A 12,362-nucleotide genomic window follows, 5' to 3' on the forward strand; every position below is an offset into this window, starting at 1 on the left:
GATTCCAACTGAGGTATTCTTGCTTTGTGTCAATATAGGGGGCAACAAAGAAGGCAGATTTGTGGTCACTTGCCTTGGGGCAGTGGCAGATGAAACCCAGGGGTGATCCTGCTGTGGCCTCACAGGTCCCTCCATGAAAGCAGGGTTGGCTGTGGCAGGGGTCTATCTCCACCTCACACCATTGGCCTGTAATTGTGGGGGAGATTAGACGTCACACACTGCATCAGTCACTGCCTCTGTCTTAGCCCATTCCTGGATGTTGGCCCAGTGCTAGATGTGCAGGTGAAGGGCTCCTGGGGCATCTTTTCTGGGTGGGGGTGGGCGTGGAGGCAGGGGATGGACCAGGTGGCGGCTGCCACATGGGTGGAGACTATCTGGCTCTCCATGGTCTGCTCGGCTGTGCTCCAGACATGCTTGTGCCCCTTGTCCTGGGGCCTCACCTGTGTGTCCAGGAAGACACTGGCAATAGAAGGCATTGGCCAGAGAGTGGCAGGCTGCAGTGCCTGTGGGGTGGCAGGGCTGGTCCAGACACTCGTCCACGTCTCCCTCACAGCGTAGCCCCACAAAGCCTGGAGGGCAGGCACAGTGGAAACCTCCAGGTTTGGGGGTGCAGGTTCCATGGTTGTGACAGGGTTGGGACTGACAAGCATCAAGTTCCTTTGAGCAGTTCTGTCCATTGTAGCCTGGGGCGCACTGCAGACAAAGAGGGTTAGACAGGGAACCAGTGGATGAGCCCAACCTAGCACTACAAGGGACCCAGCTCAAGACAGTTTGTCCAGTCCCCCACCTTCCAGCTCAACAGCATCACTCAACTCACCATCCATCATGGCCTGCGTCACAACCCTTCTACCTCAACTCCCCATGAGACACAATTGTTTGGTGACACACAACTCAACCTTCCCCAGTCCCAAACAATCTCTATGACACACTGCCACGAAACACAGCACCATTTTTGGTAAAACCTTCCTCCCCTACTAAAAACCCACCAGGCTCTCTAATACTTTATTAATTCATAAGCATCTACTGAATGCCTACTTTGTGTCAGGCACCGTTTTAGGCACTAGGAATAGGAAGAAAGTTAGAACTCATTCCTATTCCCTGGGAACTCTCAGTCAACCAGAGGAAAGAAATGGCTAGCATTTATTGCATGATTTATATACGTAACCTAAAAATCCCCTGAATGACATTTTATTTGGGTTATCTCATTTGATTTTTACTTTGCACATAAGGAAGCTGAGTCTCTGAAAGGTTAAGTGACTTGTGCAAGTCAAATAGCTATAGGTGGCAGAGCTGGGAATCAATGAAGGTCTGTGACTCCATAACCATTGCTCTCAACCATTTTCCGCTTCTTCATGCCACTTAGCTAGTGAAAGAAGGGTCATTGGCAAGATCTGTACCACGTGCTGGCTTCCTTGCAAGAGGAAGGAGAGTGTGCAAGAGTAGAGTACCAGGAAGGCAGGCTTCAAAGAGGGAAAAGGGAATTCACAAAGAATCCAAGGAGTGGTCAGAGAGCTGGAAGGAACAGGTGATGGGGGTGTTTTGGAAGAGGGAACTTCATAAAAGAAGTAAAACTGAGTAATGGGTGCCCAGAGGTTTACTACTGATCAGTATACTGCTTTTGTTTATGTTTGAAAATGTTCATAATAAAAGGTTAAAAAATAAAATTAAAAAGTGAGAAAAGAGGGTAGGTTAGGGGATCTGTCTTGAGCCTTCTCTCAAAAGTTGTGGTTCTGGCCGGGCATGGTGGCTCACTACTGTAATCCCAGCAGTTTGGGAGGTCAAGGCAAGTGGATCACTTGAGGTCAGGAGTTTGAGACTAGCCTGGCCAACATGGTGAAACTCCATCTCTACTAAAAATACAAAGAAAAAAATTAGCTAGGTGTGGTGGCAGACACCTGTAATCCCAGCTACTGGGGAAGCTGAGGCAGGATAATTGCTTGAACCAGGGAGGTAGAGGTTGCAGGAACCCGAGATTGTACCATTACACTCCAACCTGAGTGACAGAGCAAGACTCTGTCTCAAAAAAAAAAAAAAAAAAAAAAAAAGTTGTGGTTCTATATCTCAAAATAATAAAGGCCATATGTGACAAACCCACAGCTAACATCATATTGAATGGGGAAAAGTTGAAAGCCTTTCCTTTAATATCTGGAACAAGACAAGGATGCTCACTTTCACTATTTTTATTCAAAGTAATACTGGAAGTCCTGGCCAGAGCAATTAGGCAGGAGAAAGAAAGGGCATCCAAATTGCAAAGGAAGAAGTCAAATTGTCCATGTTCACAGGTGACATAATCCTATATTTAGAAAAACCTAAAGAAAACACTGGTTATTTTTTTTTTTTTTTTTTTTTTGAGACGGAGTCTTGCTCTGCCGCCCAGGCTGGAGTGCAGTGGCCGGATCTCAGCTCACTGCAAGCTCCACCTCCCGGGTTCACGCCATTCTCCTGTCTCAGCCTCCCGAGTAGCTGGGACTACAGGCGCCCGCCTCGTCGCCCGGCTAGTTTTTTGTATTTTCTATTAGAGACGGGGTTTCACCATATTAGCCAGGATGGTCTCGATCTCCTGACCTCGTGATCCGCCCGTCTCGGCCTCCCAAAGTGCTGGGATTACAGGCTTGAGCCACCGTGCCCGGCCGAAAACACTGGTTATAAACAAATTCAGTAAAGCTGTAGGATACAAAATCAATGTAGAAAAAGTAGTAGCATTTCTATACACTAACAGCAAACAATCTGAAAAAGAAATCAAGAAAGCAATCCCATTTATAATAGTTACAAAAAATAAAAACAAACAAATACATTTAACCAAAGAAGTGAAAGAGTACTGCAATGACAGCTATAAAACACTGATGAAATAAATTGAAGGGGACACAAAAAAATGGAAAGCTATCCTGTGTTCATGGATTGGAAGAATGAATACTGTTAAAATGTCTGTGCTTACCAAAGTGATCTACAGAGTCATGCAACCCCTATGAAAATACCAATGATATTCTTTACAGAAATAGAAAAAATAACCCTAAAATTTATCTGAACTGTAAAAGACCCAAATAGCCAAAGCAGCCTTGAGCAAAAAGAACAAAGCTAGAGGCACCACACTACCTGTCTTCAAAATATACTATAAAGCGATAGTAACCAAAACAGCATGGTGCTGGCATAAAAAACAGACACATAGATCAATGGAATGGAATAGAGAGCCCAGAAAAACAAGTCCAAACATTTACAGCGAACTTACTTTCTTTTTTCTTTTCTTTTTTTTTTGAGATGGAGTCTTGCTTTGTTGCCCAGACTGGAGTGCAATGGCATGATCTCGGCTCACTGCAACCTCCACCTCCTGGGTTCAAGCGATTCTCCTGCCTCAGCCTCCTGGGTAGCTGGGATTACAGGTGCACACCACCACGCCCAGCTAATTTTTGTATTTTTAGTAGAGACAAGGGTTTCACCATGTTGGTCAGGCTGGTCTTGAACTCATGACCTTGTGATCTGCCCGTCTCACCTTCCCAAAGTGCTGGGATTATAGGCATGAGCCACCGCTTCTGGCCAGCCAACTTACTTTCAACAAAGGCACCAAGTACACACATTGGGGAAAGGACACTCTCTTCAATAAATGGTGCTGGGAAAACTGGATGTCCATATGCAGAAGAAACTAAACCTAGGCCAGGCGTGGTGGCTCATGCCTGTAATCCCAGCACTTTGGGAGGCAGAGGTGGGTGGGTCACCTGAGGTCAGGAGTCTGAGACCAGCCTGACCAATATGGTGAAACCCCGTCTCTACTAAAATTACAAAAATTAGCTGGGCGTAGTAGCATGCGCCTGTAGTCCCAGCTACTCAGGAGACTGAGGCAGGAGAATCTCTTGAACCTGGGAGGCGGAGGTTGCAGTGAGCTGAGATCACACCACTGCACTCCAGACTGGGCAAGAGAGTGAGACTCCATCTCAAAAAAAAAAAAAAAAACCCACAAAAAACGAAACCTCTATCTGTCATCATATACAAAATAGGTTAAAGCCGTACATGTACAACTGGAAACTATGAAGCCACTAAAAAAAAAAAGTTCGGCCGGGCATGGTGGGTCACACCTGTAATCCCAGCACTCTGGGAGGCTGAAGCGGGCAGATCACAAGGTCAGGAGTTTGAGACCAGCCTGGCCAATATGGTGAAACCCTGTTTCTACTAAAAATACAAAAAAAAAAAAAAAAAAAAAAAAAAGCTGGGCGTGGTGGTGGGCGCCTGTAATTTCAACTACTTGGGAGGCTGAGGCAGGAGAATTGCTGGAACTCGGGAGGCAGAGGTTGCAGTGAGCCCAATTCGCGCCACTGCACTCCAGCCCAGGCAAAGGTATGAGACTCGGTCTCAAAAAAAAAAAAAAAAAAGTCATTTGGAAAATGCTTCAAGACATTGATCTGGGCAAAAGTTTTTTGGGTAAGACCTCAACAGCACAGACAACAAAAGCAAAAATAGACAAATGTGATTACATCAAGCTAAAAAGTGTCTGTGCAGCAGAGGAAACAATCAACAGAGTGAAGAGGAACCTACAGAATAGAAGAAAATATTTGTAAACTATCTATCTGACAAGAGATTAATAATCAGAATATATAAGGAACTCAACAGCAAACACCACCACTACCACCACTGACAAATAATATGGTTTAAAAAATGGGCAAATTATCTGAACAGACATTTCTCAAAAGAAGACATATAAATGGCCAACAGGTATATGGATGCAAATCAGGGAAATGTAAATCAAAACCACAGTAAGATACCATCTCACACCAGTTAAAGTGGCCATTATTGAAAAGACAAGGGCCAAGTGCGGTGGCTCACGCCTGTAATCCCAGCACTTTCAGAGGTTGAGGCGGGAGGATCACTTGAGGTCAGGAGTTCTAGACCATCCTGGACAACATGGTGAAATCCCATCTCTACTAAAAATATAAAAAATTAGCCAAGCGTGGTAGTCCACACCTGTGATCCCAGCTACTCGGGAGGCTGAGGCACAAGAATCGCTTGAATCTGGGAGGCAGAGGTTGCAGTGAGCTGAGATCAAGTTACTGTGCTCCAGCCTGGGCAACAGAGCAAGACTCTGTCAAAAAACAGGAAAAGCAAAAACAAAAAATAGCAGATGCTGGCAAGGATGCAAAGAAAGGGCAAACCTCATATGCTGTTGGTAGGAATGTAAACTAACATAGCCAGTACGGAGAAAAGCATGGAAGTTTCTCAAAAATTAAAAAAAGATCTACCATATGATCAATCTACTGTTGATTACATATCCAAAGGAAATCAGTATCTTGAAGAGATATCTGCACCCCCATGTTTATTGCAGCACTGTTCCCAATAGCTAACATAGGGAATTAACCTAAGTGCCATCAACAAATGAATGGAAAAAAGAAACTGTGGCATATATACACAATGGAATATTATTCAATCAGAAAAAGAATGAAATCCTATCATTTTCAGCCACATGGATGGGACTGAAGTACATTATGTTAAGTGAAATAAGCCAAGCATGGAAAGACAAATATTGCATGTCTCTCACTTTCAGCTTTGTGCCACTGTCTTAGTTAGTCCTGACCTTTCTTGCATTCCAGATAGATACTTGCATCAGCCTCCTATTGCATGTCTAATATTGCTCCTCGCTCACATGTGGGAGCTAAAAAAGTTAGTCTCATGGAAGTAGAGTAGAATTATGGCTACCAGAGGTTAGAAAGGGTGGCAGGGAGGGGAAGATGAAGAGAGGTTGGTTAACGGATACAAAATTATGGTCATATAGAAGGAATAAGTTCTAGTGTTAGATAGCAGAGAAGGATGATGATAGTTAACAATTTGTATTTCAAAATAACTAGAAGAGAGGATTTGGAATGTTCTCAACACAAAGAAATGATAAATGTTTGAGATGATAGATATCCCAATTACCCTGATTTGATTATGACACATTGTATGCATGTATCAAAATATCACATGTGGCCAGGTGTGGTGGCTCATGCCTGTAATCCTATCACTTTGACAGGCTAAGCAGGTGGATTGCCTGAGGTCAGGAGTTTTGAGACCAGCCTGCCCAACATGGTGAAAACCCCATCTCTACTAAAAATACAAAAATTAGCCAGGCATGGTGGTACGTGCCTGTAATCCCAGCTACTTGGGAGGTTGAGACATGAGAATTGCTTGAACCTGGAAGGCGGGGGTTACAGTGAGCCAAGATCGTGCCATTGCACTTCAGCCTGGGGGATAGAGCGACTCTGTCTCCAAAAACGAAAAGACAAAACAAAACAAAAAAATCTCACAGGTACCCCATAGATATGTACGACTATCGTGTGTCAATAACAAAAGAAAATAAAATGGCAACCACACACACAAAAAAGTTGTGGTTCTGAGCATATGAATCAGGCTGCTTAGACTTGAATGCCAGCTTTGCCTCTCCCAGCTGAGTGACCTGGACCACGAAGAGGCCCTAACCAGCCTGGGGAGAAGTTAGGGACATCTTCCTGAGGAAGGTGCCCCCTGAACACCAGCCCGTGGAAGAGGGGTTGGGAAGGCCATTCCAAGTGGTGTCAATAGCAGGGATAAAGGCTGAGAGGCAAGAATCAGTATGGGGTGTGTGGGAAAGTCAGCAGCAGTTTTGTGTTGCTGGAGCAGAGAGTAGGAGGGTGGGATGGGGAGAGCTGAGGCCTGAGAGGCAGGCAGGGCTGAGTCATGCAGGCCTTGGACTTTATTCTGAATGAGGCGGGCAGCCACTGAAGGTTCAGCAGGGGACAGACAGGTCAGCTGGACATTTTCAGTGGAGTACCCTGGTCATGGGGTAAAGGCTGAACCTGTAGAAGGACAAGTGTGGAGGCAGGGACCATAGTTAGGAGACTGATGCAAGTATCTACCTGGAATGCAACAAAGGTCAGGACTCAGGCAGTGGGACAAAGGGCGAAGGTGAAAGCACAGACTTGAGAAAACTTCAGGAGATAAAGTGGCGTGACTTTGTGGTTAGTTGGGTGTGTGGGGTTTAAAAAAAAGGGAGGAGAAATGGACAGTCACTACTGTCTCTCCCGTCCAGACCACCCTTGTCTTTCCTCCCCCTTCTCCTGCAGACCCTCTCACCTGGCAGAGATACCCACTGGGCTGGGCCATGCAGGTGGCCCCGTGCTGGCAAGGCCTGGACTCACATGGGTTCACATGATCCTGGCACAGGCTGCCTTGGAATCCAGGGGGGCAGTGGCAGAAATAGGAGGGGCCACTGTCGACACAGAGGCCTCCATTCTGGCAAAGGGAAGAGACATCTATGCCTAGGGAGAGAGACAAACAGGGACATATAAAGACAAGTGGGGGGCTGGGCACGGTGGCTCATGCCTGTAATCCCAGCACTTTGGGAAGCTGAGGCGGGCGAATCACGAGGTCAGGAGTTTCAGACCAGCCTGGCAAACATGGTGAAACCCCGTCTCCACTAAAAATACAAAAAATTAGTCGGGCGTTGTGGCGGGCGCCTGTAATCCCAGCTACTTGGGAGGCTGAGGCAGGAGAATCACTTGAACCTGGGAAGTGGAGTTTGTAGTAAGCCGAAATTGTGCCATTGCACTCCAGCCTGGGCTATAAAGCAAGACTCCATCTCAAAAAAAAAAAAAAAAAAAAGAAAAAAAAAAGATAAGTGGGGATGTGGCCAGGTGCTGTGGCTCACACCTGTAATCTCAGCACTTTGGGAGGCTGAGACAGGTGTATCACTGAGGTCAGGAGTTTCAGACCAGTCTGGCCAACATGATGAAACCCCATCTCTATTAAAAATACAAAAAAAAAAAAAAAAAAAAAAAAATTAACTGGGCATGGTGGCACACGAATCCCAGCTACTTGGGAAGCTGAGGCAGGAGAATCACTTGAACCTAGGAGGCGGAGGTTGCAGTGAGCCGAGAATGTGCCACTGCACTCCAGCCTGGGTGGCAGAGTGGGACTCCATTTCAAAAAGAAAAAGATAAGTTGGGAGGATGAAGGGTATATTCAGGGCCCAAACTCTGGGTGTAGAGGCCTTTACCTTGGGGACCACTAACGTTCCTGAGTGGAGGCCACTCTGGGCCCAAGGAGTTAATAACTCCTGGCACTGAAGAAATTAGAACATCGAGTCTTACCTCTCTCCTCACCCTTTCTGCCAGAATGTTGGAGACATACCTCTGAAGCTTATCGTAGTGTTAAAGTAACTGTTTTCTTGGCTTAAAACAAGGCTTGAGCAAGAAAGAATTCAAGGGATGCCTCAGGTGAGGACATGTGGCTTAAGTCTGTCCCCTGAGTTCTGCATTCCTTTGATGTTCTCTCCCTGCGATTCCCATCAGCTCTCCCTTAACTCCATCATAGTCTCTTTCCCGAGGTCTTCTCATATCAAACCTTATTCTCAGTATTATAGTTGCCTATAGGGCAGGTGCGGTTGTAGCCAGAGGGCTGGGGGTAGCAGGTCCCCCCATGGGCACAGGGTGCAGAGACACAGCCCCCTAGCTCTGCCTCACACTCTGGCCCCGTCCAACCCACGTCACACACACATGAGGATCTGGTTATAAAGAGAAAGGGGAGGGTTTTCTCTTCTCCTACTGCATCTGCTCCCCTCCCTGCTGCCTGGACTCCATGACTTCCTCTTCTTATTATTTTAGTGTTCTTTTTCAAAGAGGTTGGCGTGACATTGAAGTGAATGGGGTGGGGTGAAATGCGTTGAGTGTAGCTGGATTAAGTGTGGTCCACTCTGCCTGGGTTATGATGATCAGGATAGAGTTGAGTTGCTCTACGTTGAGTCATGTCCCGCATGGTTGGGCTAAACTGGAATCCTGTGGAATGGGCTGGTTGGTGTTACTTGAATTGTGTTAAGTGAGGTAACAGGAATTGTGTTAGGCTTCTCTGCACAGTTCAACACCTGTGCAATCAAGAACTGATTTGTCTGTGTGGTTTTGATCCTCAGGTGGTGGTTTTGGCCAAAGGCTGTGTGGATGCCTGCAGGAATGGGGCAGGTGAGAACACCCATGTTTTCTTCATCTGCTCTCCAGTCAGTGCTGGGGTTGGTTACCTTGGCTCAGTGCAGCCTTCTGGCAGGAGGACAGTGGAAGGTTGCAGAGAGGCCCGGTCCATCCCTGGAGGCACAAGCAGTGGAAGGAGGGCCCAGTCTGGAGGCAGTGGGAATTGCGTGGACAGGGCTTCTGGGCACATAAGTCCATCAGAGTCTGAGGGGTGGGAGGGAGTGTGAGGCAGGACACAGCATCAGATTCCCAGCCCAGAGATGGTCCTCTGCTCACTCCAGCTCCTCGAAATCCCTTACTTCAAAAACTCTCCCCTGAATGGCCTGGGACCAGGTGACCCTCCCTGGTTTCCCTCCCAGCCACTTCCCTCCTCAGCACACCTGGCTTCAATGGCCCTCACCTGGCAGCTGCCTCCGGTGTAGCCAGTGGGGCAGAGGCAGCGGGGACCCTGAGGGCTGTCCTGGCAGGTTGCCCTATTCCTACAGGGGCTGAACAAGACAGAGACAGGGCATGATAGGAAGAAGTTCGGGAAACAAGGGGAAGGTTAGTGTGTGATGTTGTTGGGAGGCAACCACTGGGAGGTGGCAAACCAGGAGGGAAGGCGGAATGAGGGGTGTGGGGTGGGAGGCAGCCTGGAGCCCAAGGGGAGATGAGAGGAGGGGTGGGAAGGATGAGGGGCTTTCTCCCTTCTAGGGGTCTTTGTGCCTTGCTCACCTGTCTGCACAACTGGGGCGGATCTTTCCCTCACAGCGCCGGCCCTGGAAGCCCATGGCACAGAGGCAGGAGAAGGTGCCAGGCCTGTTCACGCAGGTACCCCCATTGAAGCACGGGGCTGGAGAGAGGAGGCTGTGAGGGTTTGGGTTCCTTGCCTGTAACCTGACCTGTGACCTCAGTCACGCTGTACATAGGACATACACCCCCCGCCAACAAAACGACAGCTCACTGCCATCCAATTCATTTTTATTTATTTATATAATACTTTATTTTCTTTTTTAGATAGGGCCTTGCTCTGTTACCCAGGCAGTGGTGCCATCACAGCTCACTGCAGCCTCAATTTCCTGGGCTCAAGTCATCCTCCCACCTCAGCCTCCCGAGTATCTGGGACTACAGGCCTTAGCCACTGCGTGCCCAGCTCATTTAGAGATGGAGTTTCATTATGTTTCCCAGGTTGGTCTGTCCAATTAAATTTTAAAAAATATGACACAAGCATACCCTCCTCAGTTCCTCCATTCTCCTGTGGCCCCCAGCCCCATGCCACAGTGGGCACTCACCAGACACGCAGTAGTCAGTGACGGTTTGGCACTGGGGACCTGTGTGGCTTGGAGGGCAGGTGCAGTAGTAGCCTCCAGGGCTAGCGTTGCAGGAGCCGCCATTGAGACATGGCCCTGAGTGACAAGCTGTCATCTCCTCACTACAGGTAGGCCCTGAAGGAAACAGGTGGGTGCTGAGAAAAGGTGTCCTCCTTCCCTCCCTCCACTCTCCTCTTTCCTTTTCCTTCCCTTCCTCATCCCAAACCCTATTATTCTCTCCCACCAACCTCCTTTCTCACCACCTCCCACACATCACCCGTGTCCCCTGCAGCCCAGTTCTCCTTAGTGGTGACTGAGACACAGGGCCCATGGTCACCTGCCTTATCCTTGACTTAGGAGGTGACCAGCACAGGGTGTATATGGTTTAGGGAGGGTCTCACCTGTGTAGCCTATAGGGCAGGTGCAGTTGTAGCCAGAGGGCTGGGGGTAGCAGGTCCCCCCATGGGCACAGGGTGCAGAGACGCAGCCCCCTAGCTCTACCTCACACTCTGGTCCCGTCCAACCCACGTCACACACACATGAGGATCTGGTTGTAAAGAGAAAGGGGAGGGTTTTTCTCTTCTCCTACTGCATCTGCTCCCCTCCCTGCTGCCTGGACCCCTATGACTTCCTCTTCTTTTGGCCCTGAGATTCTGGCCTCTTTCTTCAGTGACTTTGCTCTCAGCACCGCCCCCGTCCTCCCCAACACCTGCTCATTTTCTCCAACTAGATATGTTTTATATATATATATATAAACATATATATATAAAATATATATAAACATGTATATATATAAAAAAATATATAAATATATATATAAAATATATATATAAATAAATAAATATATATATTCTTTCTGTAAGTTGCTTATTTTCTGTCTTTCTTCATTAGAATGAAAGCTGCAGGAGAGCAGTTGCTTTGTCTCTTTTGCTTTATGCTGTTCCCCCAAGGCCTGGAACAGTAGCCACACAAAGTAGGTGCTCAGCAGATTTTTTTTTTTTGGAGACAGAGTCTTGCTCTGTCGCCCAGGCTGGAGTGCAGTGGCATGATCTTGGCTCACTGCAACCTCTGCCTCTTGGGTTCAAGTGATCCTTCCTCTTCAGCCTCCCAAGTAGCTGGGATTACAGGTGCGCCACCATGCCCAGCTAATTTTTGTATTTTTAGTAGCTACGGGGTTTCACCATGTTGGCCAGGCTGGTGTTGAACTGCTAATCTCAGTTGATCCACCCACCTTGGCCTCCCAAAGTGCTGGGATTACTGGCGTGAGACCGTAATCAGCACTGTGCCTGGCCTCAGCAGATATTTTTCTAATGAAAGATTAATTCGCCCTGGGATTTAATGCTCTTCTTTCTGCTCTGATCCCCTGGTCCTCTGTTTCCACCAGTTTTTGTGGACTCTCTTCTCCTTGGATGACACTTACCAGTTGAGCCCTCCCACTGCCTCGCCGTAAGAACTTTGCCATCTCCTTCCTTTTCCCCATTGGTCATTTCCTACAGACCTACACCTCACTGGCTGTCTTCTCCCGTCCTAGTGAAGGGAGCCCAAAGGAGGGGGCAGATGGGGAGGGCCTGGAAGATGTTACCTCTGGCAGTGCCCATGGTGGCAGGTGCAGTTGTCCTCAGGTGGGGCACAGCCAGGGCTTCCATCAGGACACAGGCAGTTTGCCTTGTCTTTCTGGTCCTTACATATCTGCTTGGGCTGGCACAGGTTGGGAGCACACAGGGGAACCTCACAGAGCTGGCCTGGGGTGGGAAGATGGGTCAAAAAGAAAACAGCTCCTCCACATCCTTCATTGGGCCAAAGGCTACTTCTTATGCATGCCTTACCCCCCATGAACCCATGAATCTGTCCTTCAATGGCTCCCTATTGCCTTTAAGATATTGTTTAACTTTCTCAGAATGATACGCAGAGTCCTGCAGGACATGACATTTGTGCAACAGCTGCATTTCTCATCTTTGCCTTGCTGCACCCTTAACTCTGGCTTTCTTATAGTTCCTTAAATGGGGTGGGCTTTTCTTCCATCTGTGTCTTTGCACATGCAGTTATCTCCAGCTAAAACACGCTATCTGGCACTCTATGTACACAAACTCCTTTCTTTCTTTTCCTTCCTTCCTTC

At 47.7% G+C, this 12,362-nt stretch overlaps 1 protein-coding gene across 1 annotated transcript in view; it reads right to left on the reverse strand.

Annotated features, from left to right (window-relative positions):
* The window catches only part of NOTCH4 (notch receptor 4), a 29,057-nt gene that overhangs the window by 8,578 nt on the left and 8,117 nt on the right, over nucleotides 1-12,362 (reverse strand). The window contains exons 12-20 of the mRNA XM_026448121.1: nucleotides 11,829-11,988; nucleotides 10,648-10,793; nucleotides 10,229-10,381; nucleotides 9,672-9,789; nucleotides 9,358-9,445; nucleotides 9,008-9,161; nucleotides 7,072-7,256; nucleotides 441-693; nucleotides 74-186 (exon numbers count right to left, since the gene is read on the reverse strand). Of these exons, the coding sequence (XP_026303906.1) occupies nucleotides 74-186; nucleotides 441-693; nucleotides 7,072-7,256; nucleotides 9,008-9,161; nucleotides 9,358-9,445; nucleotides 9,672-9,789; nucleotides 10,229-10,381; nucleotides 10,648-10,793; nucleotides 11,829-11,988 (1,370 nt within the window). The remainder of the gene's footprint in view (nucleotides 1-73; nucleotides 187-440; nucleotides 694-7,071; nucleotides 7,257-9,007; nucleotides 9,162-9,357; nucleotides 9,446-9,671; nucleotides 9,790-10,228; nucleotides 10,382-10,647; nucleotides 10,794-11,828; nucleotides 11,989-12,362) is intronic.

Source organism: Piliocolobus tephrosceles, chromosome 5 (assembly GCF_002776525.5).
Source record: "Piliocolobus tephrosceles isolate RC106 chromosome 5, ASM277652v3, whole genome shotgun sequence".
Lineage (NCBI taxonomy): Eukaryota > Metazoa > Chordata > Mammalia > Primates > Cercopithecidae > Piliocolobus > Piliocolobus tephrosceles.